The sequence below is a fragment of the Amia ocellicauda genome, chromosome 11, assembly GCF_036373705.1.
Source record: "Amia ocellicauda isolate fAmiCal2 chromosome 11, fAmiCal2.hap1, whole genome shotgun sequence".
NCBI lineage: Eukaryota > Metazoa > Chordata > Actinopteri > Amiiformes > Amiidae > Amia > Amia ocellicauda.
The window spans coordinates 5,456,542-5,477,804 of record NC_089860.1 but is presented as its reverse complement, the minus strand read 5'-3'; the positions used below and the strand labels follow the sequence as shown (position 1 = coordinate 5,477,804).

General features: G+C 39.1%; 1 protein-coding gene across 1 annotated transcript; it reads left to right on the top strand.

Moving 5' to 3' along the window:
- The first annotated feature begins 4,625 nt into the window (after window positions 1-4,625).
- On the top strand, window positions 4,626-7,835 carry LOC136763620 (fibrinogen-like protein 1-like protein). Its single transcript, XM_066717742.1, has 3 exons — window positions 4,626-4,629; window positions 6,321-6,473; window positions 6,910-7,835. The coding sequence occupies exons 1-3, from the start codon at window positions 4,626-4,628 to the stop codon at window positions 7,533-7,535; spliced, it is 783 nt and encodes a 260-aa protein (XP_066573839.1). The 3' UTR covers window positions 7,536-7,835.
- Window positions 7,836-21,263: the final 13,428 nt, after the last annotated feature.

Genomic DNA, 21,263 nt, shown 5'->3' with positions numbered 1-21,263 from the left:
ATTTCTCTATTTCATATTTGCTTAAGAAAAAAGAATGACAAATAAGGATGTAACACCCTACACCTGACAGAACTTAGCTTTTACCGTCCAGGATGTAGGACCTCACTTACTGTACTTGCCTGTGTAAATTGTAAATTAGAAGTTGTAAAATGTATTATATTTTGAATTGCTATGTTTTATGTAAATTGAATTTGTAATGATTGATGCCTTTATTGAGCTGTATTTTTGCACTTTGTTTTGCACTTATGTTGTAAGTCGCCCTGGATAAGGGTGTCTGCCAAGAAATAATAATAATAATAATAATAATAATAATAATAATAATAATAATAATAGAGCCTGGTAATCATGTTCCAGTAGAATGGGATCTTAACCTGCTCCTTGTTATATATGTTGCAGTGTGCAGGATTCTGTCACTCCTGGCCCCTTTTTCATCCATTTATTAAGTAGAGCCTGGCCCTGTGGCCTCTGCTCCTGATTTCTTTGAGTCTCGTTTTCTGTTGTTTTAAACTGTAAGTTTAGCCCTCCCTTAGAACACTTTGGCCTTGGGACTGGCTTCCTGATCTCTCCACTCCACCTCATGAAATTTTGGTTATAGTGTACCCCGCCTTTTGGGTAGTTTTCTTGTCTGGAAAGACAACAATAAGTTTCCAATGCAACCCCGGTTATCTGAAAAAGAGAATAATACCTAAAGGCTGAGCGATGGAAGCGTCAGTAGATAAAGCAGGCAGGAGGATCTGCCTGAATGACTCTCAGGACTGCAGCTTTGTAAGACAATTGTGTTCACTGAGTTCCCATGGTAACAACAATGTCCAACCTCCTTTGGGTAGTATTTACTTTTCAGATAAACCAGGATTGCATTTGCAATGTGTCATAATTATTATTACCACTGTATGTAATCTACCCCATCTAAAGAATGCTAGGCAGACGAACGTGAATACTGTGTTGTGAGCCCACCTTTCTAGGGGCACTAAACCACCCTAAACCACTACTTTTGTGTACATAATCCATGCATGTATTCATTCTGTAAGTAAAACCTACAATAAACAGTAAAGTGTGTTCAGATTGAATAGTATCTGTAGATTTATACATAAAAATCAATACATGCTGTATGTTTATGCCTTTTGTTAACACGCTGAAATTCTGCTTTTAAATAATATGATTGAGTATGTGAGTTACAAGTGTTTCAAGCTTTAAAAACCTTTGAGAGTTTGATCTGTTAGCCTAGGTTGCACATGAAGTAGTCTTCATACCATATGTAACACAAAGATAAATCTGAAGGCTTAGAAGAGTCTGAGTAAATTAGGTGAGGAGATCAGTGTCAAGAATCCCTCATAACAGTCTATGGCACTTTCTCATAGGACTTCTGTTCTTATTAGCAAATACAGTATGCTGAATCGTACATAAAAGTAAGCTACACACTCTGTACAGTTGGTACAATCCAAATAAATCTTTTTTTTTTTTTACATTAAGAAATTATGTTTTGATACTGAAGCATCCTCATTATGCTGCACAGTCAGCTGATCAGATATCTGTGGTCCACATCTTTAAGATCAGGGGTTCCCAAAGTGTGGCCCGGGGGCCAAATGTGGCCCTCGAGGGTGTTTGGTACAGCCCATCAAAGCCAACCTCCAACAACCCCTTTTCTGAAGCTGTACTATATTTTTACATGTAACATTTTCTGTTACAAATTACACATGTAAACTGGGGGACAATAATAAAACAACAATTAAAGTTAATAAATGTTCCCTAACAGAAATGTATAGGAAATTAAAAGGTATGATTTGGGATATATGTCGTTTTCATTGGTGGTTCATTTTCTACTGCGGCCCCCCATCCCATGCAACCTCTGGAAATTGTCCCTCCATCACCAGACATTGGGAACCCCTGTTTTAGATAAACCACAGCAATAACAGGCAGTCATTCATTAACAGAGTTGCCACCTGGGCCCATAATTCCAGGAAACAAGTTTTTAACTGGAATTAATAAATATAAAAAAACTATATTACCAGACAGAATTTGCTACCATTGTATTTTTATGAAACTGAAGGAAAAAAAAACATTGTGAATATATATTAATTATCATTAACATTGGCTATACATTGTTTTGGAAAAACTTAGGTTTTTCAGTTTCAGTTTCTTGTGGAAAGAATTAGAAAAATAACAAAACTTGAACACATAATGAACAGTGATCTATGAACTGTTGAATCTAAATTGCAGGTTTTATTTAATACATTGATTTCATATTTCAAATGAGGCTGGTACTTCTTTTGCTCATATAATACCTTTAGTCTAAACCAAAAAAATAAAAAATAACAGCCCACTTACTGTATATATATATACACACATATATATATACAGTACTGTGCAAAAGTTTTAGGCAGGTGTGCAGTGCTCTGGACTGAGTCAAAATTTGAAATATTTGGCTGTAGCAGAAGGCAGTTTGTTCGCTGAAGGGCTGGAGAGCAGTACACGAATGAGTGTCTAAAGGCAACAGTGAAGCATGGTGGAGGTTCCTTGCAAGTTTGGGTCTGTATTTGTGCAAATGGAGTTGGGGATTTGGTCAGAATGAATGGTCTCCTCAATGCTGAGAAGTACAGGCAGATACTTATCCATCATGCAATACCATCAGGGAGGCATCTGATTGGCCCCAAATTTATTCTGCAGCATGACAATGACCCCAAACATACAGCAACGTCATTAAGAACTATCTTCAGTGTAAAGAAGAACAAGGAGTCCTGGAAGTGATGGCCCCCACAGAGTCCTGATCTCAACATCATCAAGTCTGTCTGGGATTACATGAAGAGAGAAGCAACTGAGGCTGCCTAAATCCACAGAATAACTGTGGTTAGTTTTACAAGATGTTTGTTTTGAAGGCAAAGGGTAGTCACACCAAATATTGATTTGATATAGATTTTTCTTCTGTTCACTCACTTTGCATTTAGTTAATTGATACATATAATCTATTAACATGTCTATTTTTGAAAGCATTCTTACTTTACAGCATTACACTAATGTGTATATATACTAATATATATTTAGTACAGTAAGTGGGCTGCTGGTATATGTCACATTTGCAAATAGTGCTTTATAGTGGACTTAACCTATGCTTACCACAGTACATTGTTTCTAAACTCCACAATTAGATTGAAGCAACTTAGAACTGGAAAAGCTTTCATCAGAATGTTTGCCCAGCTCTATTCCTCCATTTACATTTACAACCACATTTTTATAATCCCAATTTGTTATCAATTGTGAAAGCAGCTGTTAATCATCTCAGTTTACTGCTATGATCCCTGTGTGTACCACATTACTGATATATGCAGCTCACGCTTGTGGGGTCAGCCGAGGAAACCTTAAGCCCCATTCACCACATAGAAAGTTATGCAGTCTTTTTTTATGGCATTTTGTTGCCCACAAGGTCTGTGTGAAGCCAGCATATCAACACCAGGAATTCTTCACCTCGGGACCCAGTCATATTGGGGGCAACGTGTCTTTACGAATGGAGCAGGATTAAGAAAACCAGCATATGACATGTCACGTCCTCGTGATTTCTACGCAGTATGTGACCTAACTGACATAACCAATCAGAATAGTAGTGTGTTTTCATGTTTTGACCACAGCACAACCAGGTTAAGCCACCTATGACCAAGAACATGACCGTGACCGTGAGTCGTTAAAAATGGCGCAGGTTGAAAATAATGTAGTTGATGAACCAACAGGTTGGTGATGTATATAATGCCACACATATCTGTCACAGGTGGTCTTGTGACAGCGGTCTCCTTCACTATGCCACCCCAGTTGTTCGGGGAGAAGGGGACCCTCGCACCACTATGTATGCTCCCCCATACAGGCTCGGATTAGGATCTCATCACACCCACCACAGACACCAGGTATTTAAATTATAACAGGTTTATTTACAACACTTATCAAATAAATCAAATAAATAAAAGTAAATTTCTTAGAGCATCCTTGGAAATGTCTAGTGGTTTATTTTTTTAAATACAAGTAGCCGAGATGCTGTGATGACTAAGACCATTTCCAAGTGCAATAATGAGAGCAGATATAAAACTAGGGAATGTCAAGAGCAGATTACTGTGAGTTAGAAAGTAGATTATAAGGTGAGTACCACTTTATCCAGAAAGGGAGGTTTGATGTATTACAGGAGCAGCTCGAATACTTGGTGAATCAAGACTGACCTAACTTAAATCATTGCTGTTTACAACTTTCTTGTAAAGAAAATGTTTAGTTATCAATATTTTTATTCAGAATATGATATTGATCAGGTGGAACTCATAAAAACAGATAGATCCAAAATGTTTGTGTTTAATGGCCTTCATGTCAATAAATTAGTCATCAATTTAAAATGATAGTGAAATATACTTCACTATCATTTTAAATTGATGACTTCCTTATTGACATGAAGGTCATATTATGTTTCCATGTCATAAGGAAAATAAAAACATTGTGTACGTGAACCATTAAAAGTCAAATGCAAGGTCACAACAATGCCACCCCCGGATTCTAATCTGACTATAAATTGAGATGGAGAATCAAACAGAAAACAGAGAAGGAGACTCAAGCTAGAAAAACAGAAGACGCGACACAGAAAAACAGAAGACGCTGACATGGGTATGTGAGATTCTTGAAAAAAATGAAATGTTTCAATATGTCGGACTGCTCTGTAACAAGAATTTAAGAATATGTCAATGTTTTGATGCAGAACCTCAGATAGGTAATCTGATTTCAAATTACATCCTTTTTCAAAATGATAGTGGATACAAATGTGAATCATTCTGGAATTCTGAAAATATATATATGCATGAGTATATCTAATTGAGTGGACAGTTTTTACATTTCATAAAATATTTTAACAAAATGAAAACTTGTATCCTGTAATATCATACAATTAAGTATCTTACATTTAAATATTAAGATACAATTAGGCTAAGTTATTTTTGAATGTATACAGAAATTGTAACTGCTGGTAGATTCTTAACAGAATTGCAATTACTAAACAATTCTGGTTGCAGTGCAACAGAAATGCATAATTATTAATGATATATCCAGCACTATACTATATCCATTAATAATATTTACATTGCTATGCAGATCACTGCTTACTGATCATTCACACAAAAAACTCCATATTCCAGTTCATATCTTGATTCACCTAGTTGCAAAATCCAATTTAAGAAATAAATAAGCACTGTAGCTTTTACGATTATTATTATTATTATTATTATTATTATTATATAATAAATATTATTTATTTCTTAGCAGAAGCCCTTATCCAGAGTGACTTACAAAATATAAGAGCATTATAAAAGTGCAATACAGTCTAGAATTACAGATCAAAGCACAGTACAAATTACAAGTTCAAAATTACCTAAGTGCATAAGAGAAATATACAGTTAATACAAGTCCTAAATCCTAGATTTGTGAGCTATTAACTGCAGATATGAATTCATAGTTAATAGTTCAGGGGAAGGGGACATAGCGGCAAACAATATAAACAACACAAGTACTAGCAATGTAAAAGCAAGCTGTACAATGAAAACTAGATAAAGTGCAATGTAACAGGAGAGCTGAGCCCCGCAGGGGAATACCAGCTAAGTTACAGATACAGTCTGAATAGGCATGTCTTGGTCAGGGACTCTGCTGTCCTGATTTCAGTGGGAAGGTCGTTCCACCACTTAGGGGCCAGGGATGAAAAGGAGCGGGCTCTGGAGGAAGGGGAGTGGAGAGGAGGCAGAGTTAGTCTTCTGGCACAGGAAGAGCGCAGTGGTCTGGAGGGGATGTATGGAGAGACGAGTGTCTAAAGGTAGCTTGGTGCAGTGTGGTCGCGACAGCGGTAGGTGATGGTCAATGTCTTGAACTGAATGCGTGCCGGTATCGGGAGCCAGTGGAAGGAGCGGAGTTCTGGATGAGCTGGAGTGGGTGGGTAGTAGTTGCAGGCAGGCCGGCTAGGAGGGAGTTGCAGCAGTCCAGGTGGGAGAGGACCAAAGACTAGACAAGCAAGCATGCCTCTATCTGGGTAATACAGTGTATATACTGCATTATATTTTACGTAGAAACTGTTTAAAAAAGTGTGGTGTAATGTGTCGACACGTCTGTAATTTAATACAATTAAATTCTGTACTTTCTATTTGTTTTTACTATTATTTTTTTATAATTCTGGACCTGCTCTCTTCAGACCTAAATTACATACTTTTCTTTGATTTAAGATCTTCATACTTTCTTAGCCCCCCAGACGAGGTGCTAATTCAGTGTATTGTGTAGAGTGTCTTCAGGTGGGTCTAATGGGAATGTTTATCTCCTAGATGCTGTGAGGACTCTGGCTCTGGCCGCAGTGTGCCTGACTGCCCTGGTGTCCTGTGTGCCGTCTTTGTCTGACCTGAGCTTCATTGAGAATCCACAGCTCTTAAACAGTTCCCACCCACAGATCAGCAATCTGAAAACACAGCAGGGGAGAAGTAAATTCACTGAGATTATGAATACAGGTGAAGCTCCTGACTTGAGGAGGGTAAGACGTCCTGTCTTGTTAACTGGCATCTGAGGAGTAAGTCAAATACAAGAGGTCTACCTAACAGATCCTCCCAGAATAAGGGGTTTTACATGTTTAAGCACCCATGACAATTTTATTCTGATTATCACTTGTTTTTTTTCATTATTAAACATATTTTGAAGGTATTTTAATTATGTTAATTATTATTAATCTATTGATAAAAATGTTAATTTGTTCATAGCTTATTTAACACAATACACAAAAAACAGTACTCAACTACTTGTACATGTCAAGGTCTTCTTGCCATTCCAGAACACAGAACTGCATTTTAGAAATGAAGGACAGTGTAGCTTCTATGTTCCAAAGAGATGACCAGTCTGACAGATCTTTTCCTCTGCTGACAGGTTTCCCCATTGATTGTAGCCGTCTCTCAGTCAGCAACCCCAGTGGTGTCTATGTAATACAGCCCATAGGCTCTCATCCTCTGGTGGTGTATTGTGAGAAGACAGAAAATAAGTTCTGGACAGTGATCCAGAGGAACTCCTTGACCACAGCAATGAAGTGGGATGAGTCCTGGACCACCTATAAGAATGGCTTTGGCTCTGTAGATGGTGATCACTGGCTGGGCAATGAGAACATTCACAAGCTGACCTCCCACAATGTTTACAAAGTCCGCTTCATCATTTTTGACAGCCACAACAACTGCAAGTATGCAGACTACAACACATTCAGAGTGGAATCTGAAACCAATGGCTACATTATTAGACTGGGCCAGCACTCAGGGACTGCTCCCAACTCAATGCAGACTTTATCTTCTAGTGTATTACAGGACAACATGATATTTTCCACCAAAGACAGAGACCAGGACCTTACTAGTGTTAAGTGTGCTTCTGGTACTGGTGGCTTTTGGTATAATGCCTGCTATAATGTGTCCCTAAATCGTAAAGCATACCTATACTGGGGCGGTCTATGCACTGGAAACTGCAAGGCATCAGTTATGATGATAATGCCCTCAGATATTTGTGCTTAGGTTACCCCATTAAACCATTGCGGCCTTCAAAACCTAGATGTGTCATTGATTTTCACTACCTTCGTGTTATCTGTATATAAACCAGGAGCATAATCCCTCAAACACATTTTATGACACATGTAATTGTTAACAAATTGTGGGTAACAGCTAGGTCCAATCAATAGACAACGTGATCTTCCATGTTCAACATAGCTCTGGATTAAAACAAAATACCATGTTATTCTGTGAAATACATTATGATTTTAATTTGTGTACAATTTCATGTTGTAACATTAAGTAAGTACTTAAACCTAAAATATGAAGTGAATGTGATATGTAACTAAATTTATGTGATAAAAAAAGGAAAAACAATATTTAAGTTGTTTTTAATATACAAGTTGTTTTTAATACAATACACACAATCTATAACTCCTGCCACTGTCCAAAATAATACCCTTTGTGTTCTTATATCATACATGAACTCAAGGTCTTAATTCGGTGTAAATACATAGATAGATATATCAGTAAATACATATATAAATAGATACAGTATACATATCAAAGCATTTGGTAGGCAAATTCATGTCATGGTTGGTGAGAAACTATAAACCTTATTTGCACAGACTACGCCACCCCAAAGGAACAATGAGGCTGGCGAGGCCTCTTCTCCACCCTTACTTCCCCCGGCAGGTCCAACAAAGATCTCAGTGCACCCAAACAGACACAAGTTTAGCAGCAATTATCACAATTTATTTATTTGCTTATACATCAGTATACAAAGCAGGGCAAGAAGTGCAGTGTATAGAAAACGATACTGTTAAACCACTAAACCGCTGTAGTTATTGAAAAAAAAGGGGAGAGCTAATGACTGAAATATCTATCAATAAAATCACCTTTATGCAATCAGGGTGAATAAAAGTGTCACGTCAGTCATAGTGGAACAGTTTGGGGTGAAGATGACCCAGGTGTGGAACGTAACCTGGTCAGGCGAGAGGTCAAGAGCAAGCTATCTGGAATCATTGTTGGATAAACAGGCAGGAGGTCGAAACACAGGCAAATCCAAGAGTCGAGGTCTGGAAAAAACAGACAATGGCATGCTTAGGTTTAAAAGGGGTTATTTTTTCTTTGTATCTGAAATAACAAACACAGGAGCACATGTAATCAGCACTCCTGTCGCATTGCAACCTCGGTCTACTCCTGATGAAGCATACTGTGCGCACCTTACCTATGACCTCTGAGCTGTCTAAACAATTCTGGAGTAACAATAACCATATTTTATAATCTAAATATATCTTACAAAATACGTGGGTGTACAGTATATCTTTAAAATGTCTGGTCTTATTCAAGTATTAAGCAAAATAACAAAAATAAGGGGGGCCTCATTACGGGGGGGGAAGAGAAAATTGAACTAGGCTAAACGGGAGATCCAAAGGTTGATGGTCAAAAGATGGAAAGTGTGGAAAGAAGGTTTGAATGTCTCTCTTGCAAGGCTTTACAGCTAGTTTACATAAAGAAGATGTCAAGATTAGTGTCAGGCCAGGAGGTACCTTGTTCCGTATCTAAGAATATGCTTCCGGGAGACATTGTTAAACTGTGTGATCTAATAATACCCTGTTTCCACTAGCCATGTTCAGGTGCACCTCTGCCTGGCCTGGCTGTAACCATGCACCTAAAATTTGCTTGCAGCGTTTCCACTCACATTGTCCTGAGGTACAGCCAGGGATGGACTAGGACTCAAAAACGACCATGGACTTTGACCCAGACCGGCCCACCACAACCGACCCGTGGATGCTCCACTTTGCTGACGCACACACATTCACACAACAGCCCCTAATACCACCACCTAGCTACATCACAGCTATTGCTGTACACTAATGCAGTACTATTTTCAGGGTGCTACACAACACACACTCTCTGTAAACTGTTAAGAGTTATGACTGAATTTTCATGATTGAACAACATATTTTTCTGAAGCCTAGTATAAAACAGGGACGGTATAATAGCTAGAACACTCAATGAGACCTAGATCACTGTCTGGCAGCCTCTCATGAAGGGCTGGCTGGCTTCACTCTGTCAAAGCAGTTTACAGCTCTACTACAGTTCACATATTTGATGGCACTACTACAGACAGCACAGTGGACCAGGAAAAATAGACCCCAGAAATGCAAGTTATAGAAAAATATGTCCTACCTTATTAGAGGAGCAGTTTTCTCAGCAGCTCACTTTTTTCTGCAACTCTACCGATCACCATGTCAGTATCCAGGGCCATTAGGATGTCCTTCTCAGGTGTTCTTGTGAAAGGGTGCTCCTGAGTCTGCTCTTGATAAACTTCAAGGTAGAGAAACTTCACTCACAAGCTCCTGTGTGACTGAGAGGGTGAGTAGAAACTTATATCCAAGGCCAAGGATATGATATGCATCAGTCAGCAAGTTGTACCGTCTCATTATCTGGTAACAACACAGTGGACACTCTTTGCAGGATGAGCAGCCTTTTTTTATAATTTTCACTTCATCTTCTTCTCCATCAGGTCCATCCTCCACTGTCCTGGTCATGTATTCCTACAATCCTGAGGTTTTCAGTCTCTTCTAAGCTGCACGATTAATCATATCACAATCGCGATGTCAGCCTGTGCGATTATATGACAGCAAAATGCTGCGATTTTATTAAATAAATAAGTGCATGTGTGGACGTGACAATGCATTTTCTCTGAGAATTGTTTGCCCATTTTCTACACCGCTAATAAAAAGATGACCAGTCAGTCTCAGTTTAGGCAGTGGCATGTGTGGCGCGTATAGTCATGTCATGTGACTTTCTGGTGTGCAGCGTGGAGACCAGGTGAAGATGGATGCCGAGCAGACCGACACTGAACTTGTGGCCAGACAAAATGCTACCTCTGTTAAATGGCGATATTTTTGCTTTAAGATAACCGACACTGAGCAGAGAGAGTACTGTGCAAAATTTGCAAAATTAAAGTTGCTACATCACGTGGCAACATGACAAATTTATATCAGCACCTGAAACAGCACAGAGAAAAGTATGATGAATGTATGATGGTGAAAGCCAGAGAACAAAAGAGACAGCTGAACAAAACAAAGCACAATTACAGATGTGTTTGCGAGTGTCACGCCATATGACAAGTCTTCACAGAGATATAAAGAAATCAGCGACTCCATAACGCACTGCTTGGCAAGAGACATGATGCCCATATACACCGTTAGAAATGTGGGATTTCAGAAAATGATCCACACACTGGACAAGAGGTACCAGCTGCCCTCGTAAAACTATTTCTCTCAAGTTGCAATCCCTGAGCTTTACAGCAAATGCCGTGGTGAGGTTCAACTGGAAATGGTTACGGTGAAGTTCTTTTCAACCACTACGGACCTGTGGTCAAGCAGGACGTCTGAACCACATATTAACCATCACTGTGCACTTTGTCGACGAGGAGTTTGAACTGAAAAGCTGCTGCCTGCAAACATTCTATTTCCCCGAAAAAAACAACAGTTTTAGTGGTTTGATTGAGTGAACCACACTTTTATATCCAGCTTTTCAAAAGAGTTTATACAAAGTATATGTTACATCCTGCTTAAATGTTTGTTTGGACAATGTTATTTTCATGAAAATGTGTATTTTCTTATTTATTGTTCTATTTATTTTACGTAGCTGTATTATTGAGAAAATAACAAGTTTGCAGTAATGCAAATATGTTATTGTTATTTAAGTTTGTAAAAATAATATTTTAATTTGAAAACACTGCATTTCTAATTGTTGTTGCTAATTTGTATGTTTGAGTTGAGAAATACACATTTTAGCATTATCAGTAATCTGTGTGCATTTTCCTTGATAACCAAGCAAGTTGACTCATGATACCATTTGTTTATTATATTGCAAATCGCATATCGCAATCACAATATTGACCTCAATAACCGCAATATGACATTTTCCCCAAATCGTGCAGCCCTAGTCTCTTCCACTGTTGCTGCTGTCAATTCTAAGCAAACATTTGCGGAGATCTTGCATGGCTGTCTGGGGCAGACCACTGGATGTCCAGAAGGGCTAGGTCAGCATATAGAGTGCCATGAATTAGAAACCGCCTGTGGATACTCTCTGTGACTGTGTCCATAATTTGATTGTGGACTTCAACCTTATAGGCACTCTCTGCCTCTGTCAAAGCCTCATCTTGAGCCATGTCTCCAGGCATTTTTTTTACTTCTTTCTTGCCCTTTTCTGTGGCAAAGTGGCCTCCACCTCCTCCAGCTCTGTCTCCTCATCCTATTCTTGTATTGTATCAGCCTTGGGTCTCTTGAAATAATCAAAACTTGGGCTGGCACCCTGGCTCTCCCTGACTCCCTCTTCCACTGTAGCTGAACTGGGCCCATCATCCACCTCAACCTGGATATGAAATAATGAATAAACGTATGAATTAAAAAGGCCCAATATTTTGGCAAAAATACAAAAACACATCAGCAGCCCCTCCATTTGATCAAATTAATGAATTAATGAGAATTGATAATAATAATAATAATAATAATAATAATAATAATAATAATAATAATAATAAAACTTTATTTGTATTGCATGAATGGGGCTGGAGAAAAGTAGCACTACAATTCAGTTGTGTTATATCTGTCCCGTGTAGCCACCTTTCACTAGCATCATGAAATATACAGTCAGTCTATATATGTAGTTTCTTAAGAACAACTAATACATGTATATATAAATACGGCTACAGCACTCTGAGATCCATAACTTACTAGAACAGTCTTTCCACAGATTCAGTGTTAGCATGTTTACTCTGTATACCTGCAGCTTTATCATTGTGCAAAATAAGAGTCACATCAATAACATTGCGGGTGGCAATGGCATCAACCTTTATTTTTAATGGGATTCCTTTAATAAAACACATTTGACACCGTAATTAATGGATCAGTTGTATTAATCGCTTGTAAGGTTTGTATTTCTTCAGTCGGTAAAGCGTCTATACTTGCCATTAAATTACCATTAAAATATAGTTAGTGTTAATGAGGGTTTACAAATATAATTAAATTATGCAATTCTTCATGCGATTAATCACATAGAAACAAGCCTCTATTTTAAACATTTTTATAGTTTTAAGATAAACAGGGGGAAGCTAAAAACCGTGCCATTTAAATTATTTTGAGAGAATTTACAAGACATCGGGACATTTCATTTAAATCCAGGACAAATATTTCATGTTTGCGTGTATTTATAACAAAACAAAAAGAATGTATTTCGTCACGGCACATTGTATTGCAGTCCGATGTAGTCCTTTCTCCGGCAGGATTTTCATGATCTTTTCAAACACTCTTAAATGTCTTTCTGTGCCAAGCAATTGATCCTGTGTGGCACTTTTCCACCGTACATTAATAACTGCTCCAGATTAATCGTTTTCCCAAGGTAAACGCACATATTCCTTCTTGTGAAAAGTTTCTACCGCATCTCTGTCGTCGATAGCGGTCGCCATCACTGTAGTTACAATTTCCAAATGCAGTGGCGTTGTGTAAGGGGTGTCACAGTACGTGCCCTGGACCAGTTTGGGACTCAGCCGATACGATATAGGAAACTGCGCTCCTGAAACTAGTCCGGGCACAGGCGGAGGTGCAGCTGAACCCTAGTGGAAACCCCCCGGCACGGCACGGCCACGCTGAGCTAAACGTGGCTAGTGGAAACGGGGCATAAGTTTCTCTTCCTTATTTGTGCATTAGCCTGGAAACTGTCATCCATTTCTTAATATAACCACATTTGTTTACTTTCGCGTTTAAAGGTGTAAAACTATTTATCATTTCGATTCACTGTTCCTCTCCACGCTGCGTGAAATACGGGCATTGCAATGAACTCACTAACCCGATTCAAGGCTGATTTTTTCCCAGAAAAGCAAGGGTCAGAAACACGGTAGAAGTTTAGAAGTAGAAGTGGGTAACTAGGATTTAATTAACGGCTTTTTTGGAATCATTGTAAGACATGAATGTAGTGACCGATGGTGTAAATAAAATAGGAGAGCGAGCGGATTGCAATTCACTTTATTTAATCTCAGAACCGGTTCAATATGGCTGCACTTTCTTTTCTTATTTATCTCTCCTCTATCTGTTCCACAAGAGAGTACAGTATGTCATTATGTAAATTGTATAAAGTATACTGCCACCTATCGGGTGGAATGTAGAACTCAGCAGGAGAACGTAACGAATAGTGTAGCAGAACAGTATATAATTAAACAGTAAACACAACAATTAAGAAGTATTCGAATTAAATTAAACGAGACAGTAAGTGATCAGGTTGTATTTATGTAGCTACTGAATTGAATACGTACTGTATCTGTTATGTATTATTTGTTTTTAGCACAGCTTAAGCGGTCATTTCCAAAAGAAAACTTGTTGATGACTGTAGTGTATAAAGGGTTAAAATAAAATACATTTTATTTTAAAAGATGCGTTAGTAAAAAGCAGTCTGCTATTGAGTGTTCAATTTGGTGGTGTGATGCTTTGTTTCTTTTCTGTTGGCTATTGATGTATGTGATCAGATGGTAAATGTTGGAACCCGTATGTTCAGTGTATATAAGCTACAGATCAGAGGGCTGTACTACGAAGCGAGGTAACTGGCTTAACCATTTAAATTCAGGAGTAACTTTGTGAGGTCGGGTGTAACTTCCCGGTTAACCCGTACTACGAAAGGTGGATAAGTTTAACCCGAGGTATGCTGTGTCATGGCAATATACGCGGCATCTCTACACTGCTCCGAGCACGTTATGTTCGTGGTTAACTCGGTGTTACCCTGTATAAGCACCGCCCCTCCGCCCACGATCTTGTCGGGAAAAATGCTGCCACATTTGGAAGACCCAATCGACATCGCCGCACGAATTGTGAGGGGCTCACTCCGCAGGGCGAGGGTGTTAGAGACCGTGCAAATCCTCTATCTTACCCCGATGATGCTCTCTATGAAAGATACGATTCTCATCGGAGGGAATTCAGTATCTTTGCCGCTTCTAGGGCCAGACGTCTCCAATGCCACTCGCCGGAGTGATGTCCTCACTGTTGAACAGACAGTGTGCCTTGCTTTGCGGTATTTTGCCAGCGGACACTTCATGTATCCCATCAGTGATGCTGAACATCTGAGCAGGAATTACTGTATGCCGTGCACTTGGTGGCACTTGCTCTCTCTAAATTGCTGGATGTATTTGTTGTGTTCCCTGGCCGTTTAAGCGTGCTAAAGATCAAATAGGCTTTTTATGCGATCGCAGGTAATTCGCAATTTAGAAGTTCTTGATCTATTTTTAAGATGCATAGGCTGGGCCTATATACAGAACACATTTCTTTTCCATAGGAATGCCGAGGATGATTGTTGCGATTGACTGTACGTATATCGCCATTAGAGCACCCCTGGGAGAACATGAGGGGGATTATGTGAATAGGAAGTCATTTCACAGCATCATTTGATCATATCGTATTTGATCTGACATGTAGGTGTGGTATGCTGAATAATTCTCCTTACACTGGATAATTCTCATTATAATTATAACAGTTTATTGTTCCTTGATAGATTTTATTCCTTTATATTTTTCTCCCCGTTATATGTTGCATGATTATTAGCACTGTCACAGTTTTCTTATGTATTTCTGTGTTTTCATGTGTTTCTGCTTAAGGGATTCTTTACAAATGTATGTTCGATTTATATAATTATTATCATTACGGTTTTCATCATAATGCTTATTACAAATATTTTTGGTTCTATAATAAGCATTAATGTTTCCAATTAATATGGTATGTATTATTGTAGCTGATGGATGTGTGTGATTGGTTATACGTGCATGTGCGCGTCCTTGCGTACATTTGTAGAGGGAGTTCTCGCCATACGCTTCATTTGTTATAAAGCATCGGTGAGGAAGCGTTGCTTGAACGTGTATTCATTTAATATCATCCTTAACAGGTGTAAAATGTACAAAATGCACACCATAATTGTTTTAATCGCTGTTTTCTATATTGATTGTTTTACGAGATGTGTATGAGTGTTATGTCTGTAAACTCTGTTTAATGTTAACGATCGGTGCTGAACACATGGTTAGCAGATGTGCCGCGATTAACGTGCATGCTGGTGAATCAGATGACTGAATTACCGACAGTATAAATGTAGTGTTATTGTATGTGTTTCCTGTTTTCCTTAATTCATTAATTTACATACATAGCATGAATTAAATTGTGAAAGTGTTTACATTAACAGCGTATAATTCAAATTCAAAGACTATGCACATGTGTCAATGTACATAATTTGTATTAATTTATGTTGAGATTCATTAATTACAAAGCATCGGTGAAGAAGCATCGCTTGAACGTGTGTTCATTTAATATCATCCTTAACAGGAGTACTACATAGGCTAGTCTACATTATTTTCTACTTATATTCAAGACAATTAAAGACACATTAGGTGGTGAGCCACGACCAAGAGGGGATTCCCGAAATATGCGTGAATCATGCCCACCTCCAGTTTTGAATAGGCTATTATAAGTGTAGGCTACATAGCACATCTGTACTGTACTGTGTATTACTGATGAGAAGTATTAATACACACCACTTGATAGAATATTTTTATATTTCATCCGGACTTGTTGCAGGTGCGCTTTCCTGGGGCTGCAGCTGAAATGATTGTTACAATGAAGTTATTCTGAACACAATAGCATTCAATTCATACAGGCAGCCCTACAGCCTAGGTACTGTAGGTCTTAATTAATTAACAGTGAGTAACAGGTCAATTTCAGAGATGTAGCCCATGTGTAGGCTATAATTGAATTATCCTAATTGTTGTCACATATTTAGATAGACTATTTTACGTGTCCTTACATCTCAATCATATTACAAATAAAAGAAGAATCCGTAAGACAAAATAGAGAACACATGACAAGAATACTGTTCTTACGAATTTACTCTGCAATGCGCTGCCAGCAAGTCTCCCTTGGCTTTGTTGGCCACCATGGTGTTACATTTAGCCGCTAACCTTTCTTTAAACCCTCATATCCTGACATTATCAGCTGCATTATTGCGGGGACAGTCCGGCGCTCAGACACTTCGCACACACTGAGCATGCGCACCAAGCACCAATGCGCACCAAGTGTTTGTCAACCATGACTTTCCTTGATAACCCCGAGTTAAATCTGAGAAGGATAAACTCCCTTCGTAGTACACCCCTCAGGGCTTCCCAACCTTTTCCATCCCAAGGCCCACTTGATCAACATCATAAACCTTTGAGGCCCACTAACCACACAATCCTTTCAAAAACACATTTGTAAATAAGTAAATTTAAATAAATTAGATACATTTGCATAATTGGTCGATGACATCACATTAACAAGTAATTTGTATAGAATAGATTTTTTTTTTTTTTACAGTTAATCCATACAAACAAAATAAAACATTCCCAGGTAGTATAAAATAAGTTATCGTGTTCTAATTTATTTTTTACAAGCACACAGTTTATATACAGCTAGGCTAATGATTTATCTTGCTATTGACTTAATTTTACTCATAATAAACTGTATGGTGACATATGCATGTTAACTTTAATTTGTATTTCATTAATTCCAGAAAATAGTGTTGGAAATATGGCATCGATGTGAACCCCTTGATGAATATACCCCAGTATTCAGTAACATTAAAAACGACACAACTATACTGAAAGTAGTAAATACTACTAGTAGCAAAAAATACCTAACCTAATAGTTGGGTTAACTATAAGTAAAAGACTCCCTTCTACAGTTTGTGTCAACATTATATATATATTTGGTATATAATAATAATAATAATAATAATAATAATAATAATAATAATAATGGGTCAATTGCAATTAAAGTGCAGAGCTGTGTACTAACCACGGGATCGTCTCCAGCACTCTGCTTCCAGTGTGTTGCAATTGACCCATTAAGACTAATACATTATGCATAATAATTTAAACTTACATTGATTAAATGATCCCGGAGACTGGTTGTTCACCCCGTTATACACTCACCTAAAGGATTATTAGGAACACCTGTTCAATTTCTCATTAATGCAATTATCTAACCAACCAATCACATGGCAGTTGCTTCAATGCATTTAGGGGTGTGGTCCTGGTCAAGACAATCTCCTGAACTCCAAACTGAATGTCTGAATGGGAAAGAAAGGTGATTTAAGCAATTTTGAGCGTGGCATGGTTGTTGGTGCCAGACAGGCCGGTCTGAGTATTTCACAATCTGCTCAGTTACTGGGATTTTCACACACAACCATTTCTAGGGTTTACAAAGAATGGTGTGAAAAGGGAAAAACATCCAGTATGCGGCAGTCCTATGGGCGAAAATGCCCGACTGATTCAAGCTGATAGAAGAGCATCTTTGACTGAAATAACCACTCCTTACAACTGAGGTATGCAGCAAAGCAATTGTGAAGCCACAACACGTACAACCTTGAGGCGGATGGGCTACAACAGCAGAAGACCCCACCGGGTACCACTCATCTCCACTACAAATAGGAAAAAGAGGCTACAATTTGCACAAGCTCGCCAAAATTGGACAGTTGAAGACTGGAAAAATGTTGCCTGGTCTGATGAGTCTCGATTTCTGTTGAGACATTCAGATGGTAGAGTCAGAATTTGGCGTAAACGGAATGAGAACATGGATCCATCATGCCTTGTTACCACTGTGCAGGCTGGTGGTGGTGGTGTAATGGTGTGGGGGATGTTTTCTTGGCACACTTTAGGCCCCTTAGTGCCAATTGGGCATCGTTTAAATGCCACGGCCTACCTGAGCATTGTTTCTGACCATGTCCATCCCTTTATGACCACCATGTACCCATCCTCTGATGGCTACTTCCAGCAGGATAATGCACCATGTCACAAAGGTCGAATCATTTCAGATTGGTTTCTTGAACATGACTAAACTGTACTAAACTGGCCCCCACAGTCACCAGAACTCAACCCAATAATGCATCTTTGGGATGTGGTGGAACGTGAGCTTCGTGCCCTGGATGTGCATCCCACAAATCTCCATCAACTGCAAGATGCTATACTATCAATATGGGCCAACATTTCTAAAGAATGCTTTCAGCACCTTGTTGAATCAATGCCACGTAGAATTAAGGCAGTTCTGAAGGCGAAAGGGGGTCAAACACAGTATTAGTATGGTGTTCCTAATAATCCTTTAGGTGAGTGTATATCACTTTTCAGTGGCAGCTTACGTTCAACTTGTGGCGTCTTCTGTGCATTTAGCATCCCAAACAGCAGGCGTTCTTCTAAATATTTGTTTTGAAGTCGAAAAAATTAGCTCAAAAGCTCTGACCTAATAATTACGTATTTTTTCAAAATTACCCCGAGCACACCGCCCCCCGTAATACACCAGTGTAATGGGCTTTATACAAATCTGATGTTTTAATTTAGACATCTGAATTCACTTGCAGTATTCAAAGCCACATACTACCCATACTACACATACTACATATCAGCATGTCATTAATATTGGTATGTAGTACGTGTAGTATGGGTAGTAATGCAAATACAGCTAGTTTATATTAATGAGAAAAAAGAATGATGCGATTGTCACGTGGGTTCTAGGGTTTGTAAAAACCTCCGAACGAACCTTCGAAGACAAACATAATTATATATATTTTTATCTCACAAAAAAAAGAATTCCTATTTAAAAGCATTGTTTCTTAAATATTTTCACGGCCAACCTGCACTACCTCTACAGCACACTAGTGGGCTCCGGACCACAGGTTGGGAATCACTGCTATAGACTATTCTGGAAGAATACAGTAAAATGGTAGCTGTGACCAGCATACACTACTTCATGCCGATGCCTTTTTGAAGTCCGAATAAAGCAGTTAATTCTTTGGAAGTTTTTGTCTCATTTCTTTAAATTTTATCTATTAAATATACAACAGAATTTGGTGACTTTAAAATATAAAGAGTAAAAGAATAGGGCAACTTTCAGGAAATCTGATGATTTTCACTTATGAGCTTATGAGGACAGGCTACAGCAGTTTTTTTAAACTAATGACCTGAAAGAAAACAACAAAAAAAGTCAGTGTTTCTCACAATAGTGGAGCGGAAAACTCATGGAGTTCTAATGGATTTGTGTTCGCCAGTCAAACCGAGTGTAAAGACTTTTAAAGAAATACTGGAGGATATACACCGATCAGCCATAACATTATGACCACCTGCCTAATATTGTGTAGGTCCCCCTTTTGCCGCCAAAACAGCCCTGACCCGTTGAGGCATGGACTCCACTAGACCTCTGAAGGTGTGCTGTGGTATCAGGCACCAAGACATTTGCAGCAGATCCTATAAGTCCTGTAAGTTGCGAGGTGGGGCCTCCATGGATCGGACTTGTTTGGCTAGCACATCCCACAGATGCTCAATTGGATTGAGATCTGAGGAATTTGAAGTCAACACCTTGAACTCTTGATTCATCAGACCAGGCCACCTTCTTCCATTGTTCCGTGGTCCAGTTCTGATGCTAGCATTGTAGGTGCTTTTGGCAATGGACAGGGGTCAGCATGGGCACCCTGACTGGTCTGCAGCGATGCTGCCTCATACACAACAAACTGCGATGCACTGTGTGTTCTGACACCTTTCAATCAGAACCAGCATTAACTTTTTCAGCAATTTGAGCTACAGTAGCTCGTCTGTTGGATCGGACCACACAGGGCAGGCTTCGCTTCCCACGTGCATCAATGAGCCTTAGTCGCCCATGACCCTGTCGCCGGTTCACCACTTTACCTGCCACTTTTGATAGGTACTGACCACTGCAGACCAGGAACACCCCACAAGACCTGCAGTTTTGGAGATGCTCTGACCCAGTCATCACAATTTGGCCCTTGTCAAAGTTGCTCAGATCCTTACGCTTGCCCATTTTTCCTGCTTCTAACACATCAACTTTGAGGACAAAATGTTCACTTGCTGCCTAATATATCCCACCCACTGACAGGTGCCATGATAACGAGATTATCAGTGTTATTCACTTCACCTGTCAGTGGTCATAATGTTATGGCTGATCGGTGTATGTGCAGAAAATAAACTTCGGCGCAGAGAGATGCAAGTTCCATGAAACCAGCTAAAAGGTGAGACCATAAGTGAATACATGGCAAGCTTAAAGAAGTTGTCAGGGAATTACAAATTTGGCCAGTTCCTAGCCATACCGTTTCATCTACGGACTAAAAAGTGCAGAGTTAAGAGACTGCCTGTCGAACGCATTACCAAGTTACCAAGAAAATGCATATTTTGCTCCTAAAATGTTCAAGGCAAATGTAGAAAAGAAGAAGACGTAGAAACTGATGATGACTCATCTATGCTACCGCTGTTTGGGAAGTAACCACGGGGCCAAGGAGTGTTGCTACAAGGATCTCCAGTGCCATGTCTGCGGAAAGCGAGGACACATCGCCCAGGCCTAATGTAGACAGCCAAACTCCAAAGCCGCGTATTTGACTGCCGAGAAGCATGCCAACTGGAGAAGAGACTTGGTAGTAAGCAAAATGGAAGAAAGGGAAGCGGAGTATTCGCTGACAGTTTTCCAGGCTTGCGAACCAGGGGAACATGAGTGTGGTCCTGTGAATGAACTGTTTGCTTTAGAGTCTACTACTGACAATACCAAACCATACTTATGTAAAAATAAATGATGTAAAGGTGAAAATGGAGTTTGATACGGCAGCCACCATTTCTGTAATCTCTGAGAAAATGTACAACCGTAGATTCAAGATGTTAAAATGTACCCTGCAGAT